This window comes from Endocarpon pusillum, assembly GCF_000464535.1.
Source record: "Endocarpon pusillum Z07020 unplaced genomic scaffold scaffold2052, whole genome shotgun sequence".
NCBI classification, from domain to species: domain Eukaryota; kingdom Fungi; phylum Ascomycota; class Eurotiomycetes; order Verrucariales; family Verrucariaceae; genus Endocarpon; species Endocarpon pusillum.
The window spans coordinates 94,217-112,152 of NW_006916129.1; the positions used below are offsets into that span (position 1 = coordinate 94,217).

Sequence of the window (17,936 nt, forward strand, 5' to 3'; positions counted from 1 at the left end):
CTATCCCACAGACTGTGGGTCCCACCGTTCCGGCATATTGTGACCTCAAGAACAACTTCAAACCCAATCCGATTGTAATCCCCCAAAGCATCTCTCTGTCTCGCCCAGGCCCCTTCTTTCTGTCCTTCCCATTCCCCCAAGGCACCAGGCATCCAAAATGCCTTTACATGATCCCCCAGTTCTTCTCAACTCCCCACGCCCCATCCGCTTTCCACTTGTCATCAAACGCTGAAAACAAAAAGACATCCTTCTCGAAGGCGCCCCTAATACTCTCAACAGCTTTAGCCTGGTTCTCTGGGCTCGGAACCGCAGCACCATTGCTATTCCCACTGTGAGGCCATCCGGACTCCGTGATGACAACCTTCTTATTACCACCTGCAGCTTCAGCGATGCGGTCGATCTGCTTCTGGACCCATTCGCCCGCACCTGCAGCTTCAATCGTAGGATCAAAATACGAATGCGCGTTCGCGGCGCAGTAGTCTGATGCCGCACAAAGTTCCGGATGCGCGATCAGGGCGTTGAAGGTATCGACCGTGACAATCGAGCCTGTGTATCCGGCCTTTCCGAGAATATCTCTCGCCGTCCCTAAAGCGGCCACTACATCGCCCGGGCTGGCTTTTCCCATGTCGACTAGCTCGTTGCCAATGGAGATAGTGGTGATTGTGCCGTCGAAATTGCCGTTGAGCTGGTTGATCATGTTGCCCAGGTCGCCCGCTACGTCGGCGATGGTGAGGAGCCCAGCGAAGATTTTAATGTTTTTGGAAGAGGCGGCGGAGATGACGGTGCTAATTTGATTGCAGTCGACGCCGTAGATGCGGACGGTGCTGTAGGACGTAAGGGAGTTGAAGTCTTCGTTTACTTGGTCCTGGGTCTTGCAAGTTCCGTCGGCATTGTAGGGGGAGTAGCAGATTCCTAGGCCGGTGCTGGAGGGTTCGGTGGGCGGGGGTGCTGCTTCGGAGGATTGAGCTGGCGCAGGTGCTGGTGCCGCTTCTGTAGATGGAGCTGGTTCAGGAGCTGGTGGAGATTCTGCCTCGGGAGATGGTGCAGGTGCAGGTGTAGCTTCCGAGGATGGAGCTGGCGCTTCGGTGTTCGTTGGCTCAGGCGGAGCTTCGGTGGTAGGTGGAGAAGGCGCTGACTCGCCGGTTGGGGATGATTCAGCGGATGGTTGGACTGGAGACGGTGGAGTAGCTTCAGAAGGGACAGCAGAGTCAGAAACGGCCGACTGCAAGGTTGGTGTAGGTCCTGCTGACAATTCTGGCACTATTTTTTGTGGAGCTGGAGTTGCTGCTGGATTACGAGGTGTTCGGGTTTCAATACTGGCGGTCTGGCCATCTTCATAGACCCAAACAATTACTTCGGGTGAGGTGACCGTGGCATAGTCAGTAACCACAACACCACGCCTGTGAAATTGCTGATGACCTGAAGTAAACTTTTAGACCTGCCAACAGGAAGTTAGAAATTGGATGGTACTTACCATGAGGCTGACTAGCCACAAGCTGAATCAGCGAAAATGCTGATAGAGCGAAGATGCTAGCCTTCATGTTAAAAGAAATCGCGCGGAAATAAACGACTTAGGCTTCAGATCGGAGGCAGTGAGCGAATTCTGTGTTTTGCGCCGGCCAGCGGGCTTTAGGTGCATGTAGCTTCAAACTTCCGTCTTTCCTATTTTGCAAGAAGCGTTTGTTTGTTGTGATGGTTGAATTCTCTACCTCTCGAACCAAGAGGATTTAAGGACTGTTGCGACTAACCGGTCCTCGACAAAGGAACGCACCCAGATTTCTTGGTTGCCGGGATTAGTAATAGCACCAACATCGACGGCGTGAGTTCGTCCCAAAGAATGTGTAGTATAGACCAACCGAGTAATGGAATGTGCACAACAAAGAGATGTGATTGCGATTCGGCTGGTATGCTGCCGCAAAATAGAGGTCCACTTACGCTCCAATTTGAGGGAGGTTTGGCAGAAAATGAGCTGGGGTACTTGACATGCGAAAAGAATGCAAGGAGGAATGCAGCTCAAGACCTCAGCGACAACGAATGCAGCAACTGAGACCGGCGGCAACAAGCAAGGACATAGTGGAGACAAAAATCGCTAAAGAGCCGCCCATGGACTTGGTCTTAGAAACGCTCAGCTTGCCATTGAAGTATCGCCTTTTGTCTCTCAAGAGTTACAATATACACCTGTAAGACCTCTGCAGCCACAGGTAAGTCGAGGAGATTTCGCCAGTTTGGTTTCTCTCGGGATCCAGACATGGTAGACGATATCCACCAACGACCTGACTCTCTGATAATTTCGTCCAAGCGACGCAGGGAGCTTCAACGGCGAGGACGACTTCCGAAACCACTTGACACCCGATTGGCAAGTAAGGGCGTCATCTCGAGTCTTTCTTTCAGATCCAGGTGTGGTCGAAAATAGCAAAGATCGAACTCCAATTTAACTCGGGGCGCTTCCTGAGCCAGGGGCGACCAACCAACAGCTTTGATTGGGCGGTTGTGATACTGTTTCTGTGTGTATTGACAGCGTTTCATCAGGCCTAGATGAGGCTGTTACGGCGGACTGTTACTGGGTTAACCACACGTTAAAATTTTGAATCTTACAATCAGTTTTGAGCTAGCAACAGGGGTTACTACAGTAGGAGACATATTACTATTGTAAATGTAACCCTTTCCCTTCATACAGATACCCTTACCGCCGCGCTTGTACGAATGACATACCACTCTGGGGGTTCATTTACCGCATTCAACGTGTTGAGCTCCCTCTATCTTATTCTACAGCTACTCCAATTAATGCCAGCAACAAGCCAGGTAGTTGTAGATGCTAATGGGATGCACACTCGATGTAATATGCCTCGTACCGTATATATGATTCTGTTTGAGGGCCCTACTCTCTAGGGCACCCTCTTCTTACACCCTCTTTCTTACACCCTCTCCTTACACCCTCTCCTTACACCCTCTCCTTACACCCTCTCCTTATATCCTCTTCTTATATCCTCTTCTTAAGATACTCTCTACTTAAGACACCTTATATTCATTAGTTAATATTTACAACAGTCTTCTATAACAATATACAACTGTAATTCATACAAAGAATACCAATATATACTGTGAGAACGTACTTACATAGCTCCCGTAATAACTCAAAGCTGATTTAAAGTTCAAAGTTTTTAATGTGTCATTAACCCAACCATAGTCCGCTGTAGTTTGTAGCGATACAAGTAACTAAAAAGAGGATGATACGCTCTATAACACTAACACATTGGCTGTGCTGAGAATGCACAAGATGCCCTTGAAAATAGAAGGGATGTAAGCCGAAATAGCTCTAAAAAGACAGTTCTTCCCTGCAAACTGGCGGTACCTCTACTCTGTATGACCGTCTCCCTCTCCTGATACTGCTTATGAAGTCAACACTGCCCTGTCCAGATACCGTGGCACCCATGGGCTTCACCAGTTCAGACAGTGAAGTGATACGCTCTATACACCCATCTCACCTCTTCCTACAGAATATTACGAGTTTGAGAGGTGCTTTGACATCTCTCTCACACCAGCAATCCAAATGTCTCTTGAATGGAGAAGCCGGTGCTTGGTTAGAGCCCAAGGAAAGAGATTGGCCTTCACCTCCGATCAGATTGACGCAGTATGTACAAGAATGCAAGAACATATATCCGCAAACAACCGGTGCAAATGACGATGGCGTCGCCATGTTACCGCTTCCTCGTCATCACCTTGGTGATAGCATGCCTGATGATGATGCCTGCTTTCTCGACCTCTTTCTTCGAAAAGCCTGTGGACAGACAGATCTTGAGCGCTGGTTGTGGCGTGAAAACTTCATTCTTGGTGCCGGAGGGATTTGGGGGAATGGTTTTGTGGCGGGTGATAAGGACACCCTGGGCGAGAGACTAGATGGTGAGGTTGTTAGCGATGGGATGGAACAATGGATTGACTCTCGGGAGGGACCATGGTGTGTGCTCACCTCGTCCACAATATCTTGGAGGATATGCTGTTGCTCATCGTTGCCAAGCCTTCTCAGGTTGACCACTTCCTGCTTAAGAACCATCAACATGACTGGATTCTCTACTGCGCTGATGCATCTCATCCAGTCACTCCTTGGGTCCAACTGAGTCCACATCGCTTTGATGTTTTCCCTTAACCCGTTCAGAATCTCGGGTTGAGTTTGTAGGATCAGCAGTGTCTCACTCGCGGTCGTCGCACTCATGGCCGGCAGCGCTGCAGAAAACGTGTAGGAAGCAGCAGATAATCGTTGATGCTCAACAATCTCATCCGAGCCGGCACAAAAGCCACCCGCAGCACACAGTGGACCGGCCATCGAACCCACGATCATGTCCACCTCCGCCGCATCAACATGTTGGTGTTCAGTCACACCTCGTCCTGTTCTCCCCAGCACACCAAAACTCCATGTCTCATCCAGGATCAACCGAAACTTGTACTTGTGCTTCAACTCTATGATCTTGGGCAGATCTACCAGATCACCCACGTTCTCAAACAGGCCTTCGGTGACAATGAATCTCCTGGTCAGGGGCTTCTTGCTTTGTTCCTTGGTGACCTTCGCTAGCACCCTCTGCAGATCTTCTGTATCGTTGTGCTCGTACCATCTCACCGTAGACCTACTGATCTGCAGGCCTTTCCGTATGGAATAATTGACAGCTCTATCTGCAACAATGATATCCCCTCTTTTGCTGAACGCTGGAATGACACTGCTAATCGTACTGAACGCCTGCGCATAGATGATGCAGGCTGTGGTGCCCAAGAAAGCAGCAATATCAGCTTCAATCTTCATGTGGACGTCTTGAGTGCCATAGAAACCCGGGGGTCCACATGGCCCAACCCCATAGGTCCGCAGGGTCTGTATTGCGCGTTCTTTAAGGAGCTCGTTGGAGACGAAGTTGTAGAAATTGTAGGAGGCAAGGTTCGTGACGGTCCGGCCATTGGAGAGCTTCGAACGTGGGCCTGTGGGACTGCGGAGGAGGTAAGTCTCAAGGGAAAGGTCGTCGACCCGAAAGACTAGGCACGTTAGGCATTGACGTACCCTACAATGACAGGTCTCTTTTCAATTTCTGCCTCTTCAAACGGTGTCACCCTCGCCACGAGCGGTTCGGGCGTCCAATCCTCGACTAACTCGTCGACCTCCTGTTCTCATCCAATAGTGTCAGTCAAAGAGTTGTCTACAAGTTCTTCTTCAACAACCCACCTCCTCTGACAGCGTGACATAATTCGGCTTGGTTGAGTATTTCGGCGCAAGTAGATATCTGACAGCGAAAAGGACGAGGAAAAGCTCGACCGCAGACCGGATAGGATCGTTCTGGTAACTGGACCTGATGTAGCGGAGTAGGATGGCAGAGCCAGGTAGCTTATGAAATTCTTGCGACAATCGTCCGAGGATGATCAACAGATGGGTTTGGGCTTCCTGGAAATCCATCTGTCCATGCTCAGCTACCTAAAAGATGAAGCAAACGGGCATGAAGTCAAAGCTCAATTACGCAACGTCCAACCTGAAGGAGAGGAAGAAAGCCAACTTCTAAACCCTTTCCCAAGATTTAATTTCAAGGCGCATGATTATTAAACCTAATCTGGACTTTCAAAGGGGAGTTCATGTTCTCAATTATTGTAATTGAATGTACAGTACACACTATCTCTAGAGTAGTTCGAGCTTACACGCAAACGCCGTTCCCTGATGGTTCCAGGACCTGAAAATGAGCGAGCCATAGCTCGACCTCGAATGAGAAAATGATCGATTTGCTTTGTGGCTGGAGCCGGGAGAGCGAATAGGATGTTTGCCACAAAGTTCTATACCGTGTCGGTCATTCAGATACCGCAGCCCAACGAACACAGAGCAGAAAGTTGAATCATTAGTTACTTGATGAGGGCATTCGCCTAATCTCCGCCTGATTTTTGCTTGCACAAGAGTGTACAAAGATGCACCATGACTGCGCGCCATAGCAATGCCGGTGCTAGCCATACCTAGATGAATCTTGCTCGATCAAATGGAGAACTTGTCGTCGCGGGTGCTCCCCCATCTGCAGTGCCTGCAGCGGCTCCACTGCCACCAGTAGCTGCGGCACCTCCACCAAGCAGAGCGGTCCCGGTCTGGGTGCGCCCAAGGGTATCGTTGTTGTTCTGACCAGTAGGCTGGAGTAGGTCCATGGGAATACCGTTAGGTATATTGATGAATCTTCGGGCAACAACAGGGCCAACGATCAACGCAACAAATATAACAAGCATGATGAAGTAGAGCATCGCGAAGCGAATCACTCTCCTCTTCCGAAGCTTGGATTGCTTAAGCGAGTAAATCGGAGGTCGAATTTGACGGCTGTAGGGCTGTTAGCTTCCGATCACCAGATAAAAAGATACCATAGAAACATACCTTGGGCGAAGCCAGAAGAGCATGACAGAGTGGATCTTGTCAATGTATGGAATGCAGAGAGCAGGCAGCATGATGAAAAGTAAAACATGCCCAAGAATGAAATCGGCAGCGAACATTCCCAGCTCGGTGATCTTGCACACGTATTCACGTGCTGGTTGCGATACGGAATGCCAACCCATCGAGTACCATTTGCCGGTCCACCACGCAATGTTGGCAGAATCTTGCTTGAACTCACGGGTAAGACACAAAGCAATGATCAGCTTGAAAATGAAACGTTGCAGAGCAACAACGGCGATCATTCCCAAGAGTGCCTTAGCGAAGACCCAGCCTTCGAGGAAAAACATGACCTCGAAGAAGGCCAGAAGCATGATAACAGCGATTCCGTGGGCAATTGCAGCGAGGACGGAGCCGAACTTCTTGCAACACATGCTGAGGAGAGGACCCATACAACAAGCCATACCGAAGAAACCGAGCAGAACACCAGCATTGATAGCAATGGGTCCGAAGGCTACCGCTGCCACTCGAATCAGTGAGCCAGTCGGCGTTGGATTGTCCTGCACTCCGGTCTGAGCATTGATGAACAGATAGGGGACCAGCGTGACCGCAACCAGAACCAATGGCCCAACCACCTCACTGAAAAAAATGCTGGTGAAATGAGCACGAGGCACATCTCCAGATAGTTTCTCCGATGGGGAACCGAGGACCTTGCGCTTGAAACCAGTGATGCGGGTCCTTGACAGGCGGCAGAAAGCAATCCATGAGGATGAGTGCGATCGAGAGTTACCCCTAGACAGCCACCGCAGAAAGTCGCGATAGTCGATGAAGAAATCGTTCCACGCAAACTGGTGAGGATTGAAGAAAAATGGCGAGATGCATAGAGCCAGCAGAGAGGCCCAAAAGTAGATGAGCCAAGCACCCCAGATTGTGATTGTCGCAAACAGCAACATCATCAATAACCGAGCACCGAAGTAGATGGATGGTCCAGCGAAGCGGGAGTACAAAACACCAAATGGAATGCGGGCTGTCGCAAAGCCACGACCAGTGCCGATGTAGCGAGCTCCACCGAAGGACAGATCTTGATGCAAAGCATTGGCATAGATCTGACAGACGAACACTTCGAAGAACGGTGAACCAGATGCAAATTGCTTGCCCAACCGAGTTGCCGCCCGCCAGAAACCACGCTCTGTCAATTCTTGCACCACGAGCGGGATGAAAGAGATGAAGAAGACAATGAAGATGGAGACGATACAACGCTCGACCCACTGCAGGATAGGCGTCAAGTTTGCGCACCCAGTAGGATACAGTGGGTCTGTGATTGGCACGTTTCGATCATAACTGCAGAGGATGGTCTCGTGGCGAAGCGCCCCCAGGTTAATTAAACAGATCATGAAAAGCTGTACCGAGAGCATGATGAATAAGTTGTTGATGTGGAAGCCAGGATGCGCGTAATAGAAAGACAGGAAGCGATCGAGGGGAAGCTGCGTGCCGAGATAATAGTACTCACGAGAAAGCATTTGCTCTCCCATACCAGTACCAATCTTGGTGGTGAAATTGAGAATGGAGCCGAACCCAAGATCTCGTCCTTTGCCACACTGATAATATTCACAGTGTTTGATGCGTCCACCACGGACCAGGGCGTTCATACCAGCATAAATATCTTCGTTGAGGTGTAGGCCTTTTTGCGCCTTGGAGACACCACCTCGGGTAGTCATGAAGATACCGTTCAGAAAATCGGGATGGCCGTAATGCAATTTGCCACCAATCTGTGCGAGCGTACGAGCAAATAGTGTGCCAAATGTCTGTTCTTTCCCTGCGGCAACATCACCAAGAATACCAATGTTCTCCGAGAAGATATATTCACGCGCTCCAAGGATAGCAACAGGTGCAGTTCCCGAAGGTGGAAGACCGGGGGTATATGGGGAAACATTATCGGTGGTCATCTCCTCGAACTCTGCCAGGACGCTTCGAATCTTGAGACATTCTTCGAGATAGTTGTCCTGATTGGCATCGATAAGCTGGATATACTCGCCGCGGTAGAAGATGATCGAATGATTCTGATTGTCAGACTTGCCATCACCGAGAATTGGATTGCCCGAAAGCTGAATTCGGAATTTCGGTCGGCGCATACCGTTCTCCAAGAGCTCCGAGTGACCATCGATAAGTGAGGAGTAGAGGCGAGGCTCTTCACCCTCATTCAAAGGTGGCTCCTCATCTAGGTACGCAATTTGGAGATCTGGGTAAGCACGAAGCAAGAACTCGGTGTTCTCTCGCTCCTCTTTCTTGAATTTGGCATACCGTTGCATTGAAACCACAATCTTGAACTTGCGTCGAGCCATGCGTTCAAGCTCTCGCTCGAGTTTGTCAGAGTTGCCACCGAACATTTGAACAACCTCAGGGTTCTCAACGCGGTATAATAGCTTGATAGCACGGCTGTAGTTCATAAAACCAGAGATGGTGCGGTACAAAGTTTGAGATCGGAGCGATGCCCAGATCCGGGTACGCAAAGTGTATTCAGGAGCAGCAGATTTGAAACCGATGCAATAAAAGGGTAGGTCGTCAATCTTGCTCTTGGCAGCGTCCTTCTCACTCTTCTCATAATCTCCATTGAATTGAGAGGTCTCATCAGCCAAAATCTTGGTGTCTTTGACGAAGCAATCCCATTCATGAGGATGCAGTTGTTTCAGATACTCAAGAAGTGTGACGCGCGAATATGGTTCATCTTCTCGAATAATCTCCCGGAGTGAGAGCAGGATCTTCTCGCCGTAATGGGGAATGAGAACAGTGAAAGTTGGCATGTTGTCCACTGGCAAAGGCTCAGGCATGGGAGTTGATAGAGACTGGGCAAAGAAAGAGATTCGGCGTTCTGCTTCGCTCTGTGTTGGAAAGAACTCAGTCTTGAAAGAATTGTCCTCTTGAGAGACAAAAAAGGTGGGTGCTCGAAGTGTGCGTTTGCCTTCTTGCTCGGAAGGGACCTGATGGTAGAGCAGCTTTTGGACGTGGTCGATTGCCAAAAGATGCTCACGGTACATGGAAATGACGATGGCGTTCCAAATCTGTGAAATAAGCACCTTCGGCTTGTACTTGATCTCCATGTCGGTGGTCGCCAGAACCTTGGAGTAGATACGCTTCGGTAGTCGGGAAAAGATGTTCCTCCAGGGAGTCCAGATAGAGACGCCGAGATAGAAGGAGCGGGACACAGAGAATACGGTGTTCCAGATGATATACCACAGATAGGTATCCAAGAAGAACAAGCACAAGTCTGTGAAGAACATCACCCCTAACAGGATTCTTGGCTGGTAATAGCAAAGCGTGGAGCCAAGATATTTGTCGCCGGCGCATCTTCCGATCGTCATTGTCGACAAAATTCGAATGGGGTCACGGAAGGAAAGGGTTAAGAAAAACCAGGATTCCAAAAATTTGAAACCGAAGACTAGGACCCACAAACCGTACGACATCCACATATCGTTGCCTTTCAGTCGAGGATATGACGCGGTGAACGTTTGGCTGGCAACGTACTGACGTGAATTCTTGGTCAGATAACTCCCGAAAAGCCCACCGAGGGGCATAACCGAGAAGAAGAAGAACGTGGCAAGCGCAATCACAAACTGGACTATTCCAATAGCATTTGCGATGGTGCCGGTGGATTGGATGCCAAAGATGTAAACACTAGGTCCAATGTTGATGACGAACATGACGATCAAGAACAGCAATTTCTTTGTTAGATGCTGTGCACCAGCCCAGCGCCGAGGAACATATGCCCATTCGAATACTGTGGCGATGATGTTTAGCAGGCAGGCAAGACCACCACCGAGGGCAACAGCAGACCACTGAGCAGCTCTCTCAGGAGGATTGTTGACTTGCTGTTTGTAGTCCCTAGTATAGAGAGTTGGAGAATTTTGGGCAGTATAGAACCAGAAGGCGGTGATGTGGATGATCCAGATACGGTTGAAGTTGACCAACATATGGAACCAGGAGCGAGTCTCTTTGTACGTCTTGAAGAAGACCTTTTTCCAGTTCACTTCTTGAAGCTTGAGATATCGCTCGGCAGGAGGGATGTCAACGATGCGTGACTTGTCGGTCATGACGATTCGCTCGATACCTTCAGGATACCAGAAAAGCTGGTTGATATCATCATAGCCGACAACTTTATTGTGGTCTCGTTCTCGACGGACGTATTTGCCTTCTGCGATCTCGTAACCCTGATCTCTACAGTACTGGTAGAGAGGCGTAATAACATTATTGAGGTAGGTAAACTCCTCTACTGGTTCAACGCGCTGTTGACATGCTGCGGACTGCAAATAATCGTCTGCGCATTTGAAGATAAAGCACAAAGCCTCAGGCATGAAGCGAACTTGGTTGGCTTCGCCCCAACAGAGCAGGTACAAAGCAATCTGTCGAGCGCGTTCATGCTGAGACATGCGGTTCATGCGGGTCTTCCAACGATACTCGGCCGCCTCCAGACTGTTATCGCCTTCAAGAGACTCTAAGGTCTGCTCTTCGTTCTGAGGATTCTCCTTTGCCTTCTTCTTGGCTGCTTTACGAGCTTTGCGCGTTCTGCGGTTGGCTTTCCCTAACTTCATGTTTGCGAAGCCGACGGCATCGTCAAGATCGAGATGTGCAGCAAAGTACCATCGGCGGTAATTTGCATTATCACCTCCAATGTAGTCAGCGTGAAGCGAGAGAAGAGCTTGGTTTGGTGACATGCGAGATGCACGGGAATCTAGGAGTGTCATCATGTGGTCGTACATGTTCCGCATGCTGTCTCGTTGAAAACCAAATTTGGCCGTCAAATCCAAGAAAATATCTTCGAGTTCTTCCTTTGACAGAGGAATCTGAGCATCGGATGTCCATGCAGGGTACGGCTCTCGAGAACGTTGGCCAGCAGGAAGTGCATTGCCGTACTCCATGCCGTAGACCGGAGTAGAGGCGCCAGAAGATCGGTTACCTCCATAAGAGATTTGTGAAGAAGGTGGTCGGTAGCCGCGACCACCTTGGCTCTCATACCCGCTGTGGTAACGCTCATCTCCACGTCCGTAGTAATCCATTTCTGCGGCTCTGGCCATATCAGACCTCATAGTGAAGTCGCTGAAAGTTTCAGAATCTTCCTCTGAATCTTGACCTCTCCGCCGTCTTTGTCCTTGATGGGGTGGCTGATGACCACCAGCTCCCTGGTCATAATATTGGTCATCATAATATCCGTCCTGGTAGCCTTGTTGATGACCTTCATAGTATCCGCCATCTTGCTGGTAGGGGTTATTGGCATCGGCATTGTAGTAACCACTGGGAAATCTTCGTAAGCGCTTCTGAACGCACGGACGCACAAGAGAGACTCACGATTCATCATAGTAACCATCTGCTGCAACTGGTTGCTGCTGGTTGTAGTCATATTGATCGTTATAGCCCTGGTTGTGATCATCACGATATTGAGCATCGTGGGCGTATTGCTCCTGGCCGTAGCCATCATCATAATGACCTTGCGGTTGGCCCGACATCTTCAAGGACGGTCTTGATTCTGGAGAAATCGAGATGTGTCAGTAAAGGGTTCAAATTTGGTTGCAGAGAAGGTCGCGTGGTGCTGAGATTTGTTGCATAATATGTGGAGACAAGGTTTGCAGAATTGGCGGAAGACGTACAACAAAGCTTGCCCATGAAAACAGTTCTGTATGACCAAGGAGCGAGGGCTGCCAAATCGATCGATCAAATTTACAAAGTGCTATTAGTTTGTTGTGATCAAAGTAGGAGCGAGCGTGGAGATGGCGGATCAATGGTCTCAGCGGTCGATGAGCGATTGTTCCTGGCCTAGGAAAATTGTAATTTTGTACTTTCTGTTTGCTTAGACCAGCTGCTCGCCAGCTGGAAAATCAAGTATTTCGGCTGCACGATCAGATGTGATCAATTCGTGTGGTGGGGTGTTGTTGTCAAAAAACGAATGAAGGGGGAAAGATTGCGTTGCTGAGCCAATGCGTAGAAGCTTGCGCGGTCGCGATTGGCGTGGCGGGCGGTCGTGAGCTCTGAGGCCTATCAACCACCAGAAGTCCTCCTAAATGCTCACCTGCCTTCCTCAAGCGAATGTAAAGATTAACGAGGACGAAGAACGACAGTGATGAAGGAGCAAGTGTATCAGTCAAGAGAAGGTCTGAGCGAAAGGTGGATGGCAAAGATGTCGCTTTGAGGTGAAAAGGAGAAGCTGGATTTGGTTGGTTGACCAGGTCTTAGCCAGCGGAAAAAAATTGGGGTGGACAAACTCCAAAGCAAGACACGGGTTAACTTAAACTAAAGTAGCAACTAAAGCTAACTACAGGGCACGAATGCCACAAAGCCAGTTACAGGGGGGGGCTTGGAAGCCTTTGCCGCTTGAACTAATGTGCCCATCCATAACCCTGATACCATACCGGTATGGCGCTATCACCTCAACATCTGAAGATGCTGTTACTCTAGTCATTTTGGCAGCCGTGAGAGTCGTACAAATAGTGTGATTACGAAGCGTAGGCTGCATTTGTGTGCATTGATGAGCGAGACAAACCCGGCCTGCGAAGCTGCATCTGGTTTAAGCAACTATAAAGGGACATAGTAATGCAGCAGATCTGAGACCGCTCACCACTTCGATAAATTTCTGTTTGAAAAAACTGAACAGGCTTCAGCATCAAAGTGCAAGCGAGTACTTTGTACGCGCATTTGCCTCTTGCACAGGCTTGTGGCACGTTGAAACATGACAACTTGTTCTGGAGACTGGATGGTTTCTTGGTTTGATCATTGATCAGCCGAGCATCGGTCGACAGAGCCAGTCGTCGGCTTGCATTACCCTTATGACGGAGGTCATCATGCATAACGATGCACTAGTATATTTGCTGGCCAAGTCGTAACGGTTCCTGGTGGCTTTGGGTACATGAAACTCACCAGGATGGGTGGTTTTGGGCCGGCATTGGGCGGCGCCACCTACTCAACGTTTACCATGATATACGTAGTAAGCGATATCGCCTCTTCCAGCATCCGAGTCGTATGAAAAGTCGAGAAGGAATGAAAATGGCGACATAAGGTTACTGAGGTATATCTCACGACCTTGAGATAACCTAAGTCGCATAGCAATCTTCGTTAGATAGACCCTACCATACATTCGATCTCACAGACGATGGTTGGCTTCTCAATCACCTAGCCCCAGCATGCCATTTGGCAGTTCAACCCAGGGAGGCCCCTACCAACTACCGTACCAATAATGCAGAGGTGTTCACCTAAGCGAAGACAGATGCCCAGCTGGATGTGGCATCTACGTACGTAGTCGTATGAAGAGTGGCTGTGTACTGTCGATCTGAGGTAGCACCTTGACCGCAATGACAGCACAATTTACGTAGTAAGGAAGCAACAGGACAATCAACCAATTGTCGAGATGTTTCAGGCAAGGCCTCCGCGTACCATCACGAGTTCCGGGATATGAAGAGATTTTGCCATCTCCAATGCCAGAAAGGCTACCATAAAAAACAGGATGCACATCAAATATGCCGTGGAAGCGATGGGATTCTGCAAGATTGGCGGAAATCTAAGTCAGTGGTAAGAATTAAGATTGATGAGGAGTGGCGATTGCCAAAAGCGGCCTGGCTCCATTCGGGAATACTTCTCCAGCCGTGCAAGTCCATTTCAGGGGCTCGGTCCAAGGATAGGCTCCTAAAAGTGGTAATCAAAGCGTGGGCTCATCTCTATTGGTCCTTTAAATTAGTGGAAAGGAGAGAGCTGGTCCTCAGCCAGCAATGATCAGTGGGTATTCCGTACCGTGATTTAATTGCACCGACAACAGGAATAGCAACGATGATCGAATTGGCTGTGACGTTCTGAAGTTGGCAATAGTTATTTTTGTAATCGTTACTGTTTGATACTAATTGGTAACAGTATTCCGTATCCATACGCGGTAGTTTTGATATGGTACAGGAGTACAGGGACGTGTGCTTTATCGTCATATGCAGATGCTGCGATATCCTTCCCACGAAAGCCTACCACAGAGCATCGGACAATAAATAGCCCATAAAATCAAGACTTGAGTCCGCAAACTCTTGGCGATGTTTAGCATGCATGCGCAACATACGCAGACTTTCGGCGTCCCATCTTGCTTCAGACGCGGTGAAGTGGTGCTCAGTGAACACCATATCAAATTTTGTCACCAAATCCACCATCCGAGTTCGACCGGAGTAGCTTGCAGATACCCCAGAAGTGAAGATAGTCCGTATGTTAAATGCGATGAGCATCGAATAGCCGTTCTGCGTTGTCAAGTATTGATCTAGATGTGTCACCCTGGATGGTAGTGATTGCGCGTCCTTTCTGGTCGACGCGCCTCTGTTGCTCCACCGAATATGGTGAGAGAAGGCCGCGTCCCCCGGAAGGGTTGTCTCCCAAGCCTTTAGTGGGGTGGATGCTGAGAAAACTGCTGATTTGGCGCCGCCCTCCCTTTCCAGAAGCCCGTAGCCTACTACTAACTAGAGACCCCTGGGTCAACCATTTTATTTGGCGGCACAACAAGGGCACTGTGTGTTGTGTTTACTCTTCATCTCCTTCTCATTCACTCAATTGCGAATTGAAGAATCTTTAATTGCAATCCTTTTACAATTTTGTCTTCGTCACACTCGTTCATAGCTTGACCATTTTCCTCTCGTTGTAATATTGATTGCACCTCCTGGTAGCGCCTACCCGTCGTGATCGCAGAGTCGCGTCCGTCTCCTTTTCCTCCATCATCAGCGGAGTTCCGCAGCCAGATTGCTACCATTCTCAGCCTCCCTTTGCAGTGGCATCCGTCACGATGAAAGCCTCTAATACTATCACCACTACCTTAGCGGCCACTGCTCTACTAGCATCGTCAGCTTTGGCGCAGCTTGATCCTATTGTCATCAAGGGGTCTAAATTCTTCTACGAAAGCAATGGAACACAATTCTTCATGAAGGGAGTGGCTTACCAACAGGATATCCAAGGAGGTGGAAATGGCAGCACATCCACCGACTCGAGCTACCAAGATCCTCTTACCGATGCCGCTGCCTGTCGACGAGACATTCCCCTTCTTCAGGAGCTGCAAACCAACACCATTCGTGTTTATGCCATCAACCCTGAACAGGACCATACGGAATGCATGCAACTGCTCACCGATGCCGGTATCTACGTGATCGCCGATCTCTCTGAGCCTCGAACTTCCATCAATCGGGCGGAGCCGAGATGGGATAGCCAGTTATACGCCAGATACACCTCCGTTGTCGACCTGATGTCGCAGTACACCAATACCCTTGGGTTTTTCGCTGGTAACGAGGTGTCAAACGAAATGTCCAACACTAATGCCAGTGCCTTCGTAAAGGCTGCAGTCCGTGACATGAAGAGGTATATCAGAGATCAGAATTACCGGCCGATGGGTGTCGGGTACGCAACGAACGATGACGCAGAAATTCGATCGGACATGGAAGCTTACTTCAACTGTGGACCTGCGGAGGAGAGCATCGATTTCTGGGGCTACAATATCTATTCCTGGTGTGGGGATTCTAGCTACGAAGAGTCTGGTTTTGACCAGCGCACCCTCGAGTTTTCCAGCTACACCGTTCCTGTCTTTTTCGCCGAGTATGGTTGCAATCAAGTTCAGCCCAGACCATTTACCGAAGTGGGTGCTCTGTATGGTGACCAAATGACACCCGTCTGGTCCGGTGGTATCGTTTACATGTATTTCCAGGAAGCCAATGATTATGGTAAGCTTGCATTCACCTTCAACACAACCAAACCCGTTGCTGATTTCGCCAGGTCTGGTCTCTGTTGATGGCAATGATGTCAGCAGGCTAGCAGACTTCACGGCCCTTTCCAGCCAAATTGCTGCCGTCACACCTTCTGGTGTTAACATGGATCAATACACACCAACCAACACCGTACCATCAGCTTGCCCAACTGTTGGTAGCGCCTGGCAGGCCGCTTCTGCACTACCGCCTACTCCCGACTCCGCCCTCTGTGATTGCATGGCCCAGGCTGTCACTTGTACTGTCGCAGAGTCCGTCAGCGATGAGGAGATTGGCGAGCTTTTCGGCGTTGTTTGCGGTCTGCCTGGTAATCCATGTGCTGGTGTTAGCGCATCTCCTCCAAATGGCACATATGGTGCGTACGGCATGTGCGAGGGCCGTCAGCAACTGGCGTTTGCTCTCGACACGTACGATCGACAACAGAGAGACGCCGGCAATCAAGACGGCTGTAACTTTAGCGGCTCAGCCACCCGTCAGTCCGCTGTGGCTACTGGGACGTGCTCTTCCAGAATCCAGGCAGTAGGAGACGGTACCAGCGCAACGCCAACATCTGGTTCGTCTGGTTCCAGTTCCAGTTCAACTTCTCGAGGTGCTGCTGCCGGCGGAGTGGCACAGGCGTCTTTCAATCTTGGCTCGGTACAGGTGGGCATTTATGCCATCTGCGCCATCGTGTCAGGTGCGGGCATGGTTTTGTTGTAATCATGGCAGCGGAGCACTGGTTGAGCGCGAAGAGAGCTTCAACGTACTCTGGTCGAATTTTCCTTCTGTGGGCGATCTGTAGTCGCCTTCTCTTGATTGGTGTAATCCTAGTCATGCAAGGCGTTGAACATATTAGGAGCGGGCCATTCAGTCTGCTACCTCCCTCGGGCGGGCCTTTTCTAGCCTTAGAAGTTCTCAGACCAAAGCGTTGACCAGTTGCGTATGTGAGGATACTAGTACTACAGTGCTTCGGCATCGGTGGAATGTTCCCAAGGCAGTGCTTCTTCTTATGGCTCCCTAAATGCCAACTTGGCACAACAAATCATCAACCACAATACTCTCTGTTCGATGCTCAGAAAAAGGCTTGAACGGTCAGCCAAACGAAGGGAGAGGTCGCTATGAGTCATTAGAACAGCGAACCAATCTCTATGCATCTGCCTAATCGATGACTTTTGCTGTTGCCTGCCTGTTCCAAGCACTTCCCCAGCTTGAAGCAAGATATAAATCCCACCCCCTCCCCCAAACTCCCATCCATGGCCGCTTGCATCTCCATGACCCGTACCTTGCCCAGCATCAGCCGGATTTTGCATCCTGATCCTGATCCCGACCGAGATGGCCTTATTCTCGGCGCGCGAACTCTACGGCGGCGCCATGCACGCCCCCCTGCCGAGCGCCTACATCGACGCCAGCAACCTACGCCAGATCCCCGACCACCAGGAAGTGTTCGTGTCGGCGACCACGCTCAGCAGCGTCATCGTCGAGATCAACCAGTACGTCTCGCGTTCTGCGGCTGCTTCTCGGCCCGATGATGCCGCCGCGGACCCATCATCGATCATGATCGCTGCTGCTGCTGCTGCTGCTGCTGCTGCGCCAGCTCTTCCGGAGGCCGAGGCCAGGCCGGAAGCGACGCTGGATGCGGATGCGGATGCGGATGCGGACGACAGCGCAGCAGCAGCAGCAGCGCTGTATCACCTGCGCGACCTGGTCGATGCGCACGATACGCTGAGCGCGGTCAGCGGGCCCAGGCGAGTGCAGCTGCAGAGCCCGAGTCTGCGCGGCGTGCCGGCTGTGGTGGTGCGTGGGAGACTGAGCGCGAGGGGACAGGCAGGGCG

The 17,936-nt window shown here is 50.2% G+C and overlaps 4 protein-coding genes across 4 annotated transcripts; 1 reads left to right on the plus strand and 3 right to left on the minus strand.

Moving 5' to 3' along the window:
* Positions 1–163: 163 nt before the first annotated feature.
* EPUS_05038 (uncharacterized protein) lies at positions 164–1,541 on the minus strand (the record flags this gene model as incomplete). The annotated part of the gene is made up of 2 exons (XM_007803202.1): positions 164–1,419; positions 1,475–1,541. The coding sequence occupies 2 exons, from the start codon at positions 1,539–1,541 to the stop codon at positions 164–166; spliced, it is 1,323 nt and encodes a 440-aa protein (XP_007801393.1).
* A 2,157-nt stretch (positions 1,542–3,698) lies between these two features.
* EPUS_05039 (uncharacterized protein) lies at positions 3,699–5,431 on the minus strand (the record flags this gene model as incomplete). The annotated part of the gene is made up of 4 exons (XM_007803203.1): positions 3,699–3,893; positions 3,968–4,970; positions 5,042–5,142; positions 5,204–5,431. 4 exons carry the CDS (start codon positions 5,429–5,431, stop codon positions 3,699–3,701), a joined length of 1,527 nt encoding a protein of 508 aa, XP_007801394.1.
* Positions 5,432–5,973: 542 nt separating this feature from the next.
* On the minus strand, positions 5,974–11,868 carry EPUS_05040 (1,3-beta-glucan synthase component FKS1; the record flags this gene model as incomplete). The annotated part of the gene is made up of 3 exons (XM_007803204.1): positions 5,974–6,322; positions 6,377–11,656; positions 11,711–11,868. 3 exons carry the CDS (start codon positions 11,866–11,868, stop codon positions 5,974–5,976), a joined length of 5,787 nt encoding a protein of 1,928 aa, XP_007801395.1.
* Positions 11,869–15,158: 3,290 nt separating this feature from the next.
* Positions 15,159–16,824, plus strand: EPUS_05041 (uncharacterized protein; the record flags this gene model as incomplete). Its single annotated transcript, XM_007803205.1, has 2 exons — positions 15,159–16,083; positions 16,136–16,824. The coding sequence occupies 2 exons, from the start codon at positions 15,159–15,161 to the stop codon at positions 16,822–16,824; spliced, it is 1,614 nt and encodes a 537-aa protein (XP_007801396.1).
* Between the last annotated feature and the right edge of the window lie 1,112 nt (positions 16,825–17,936).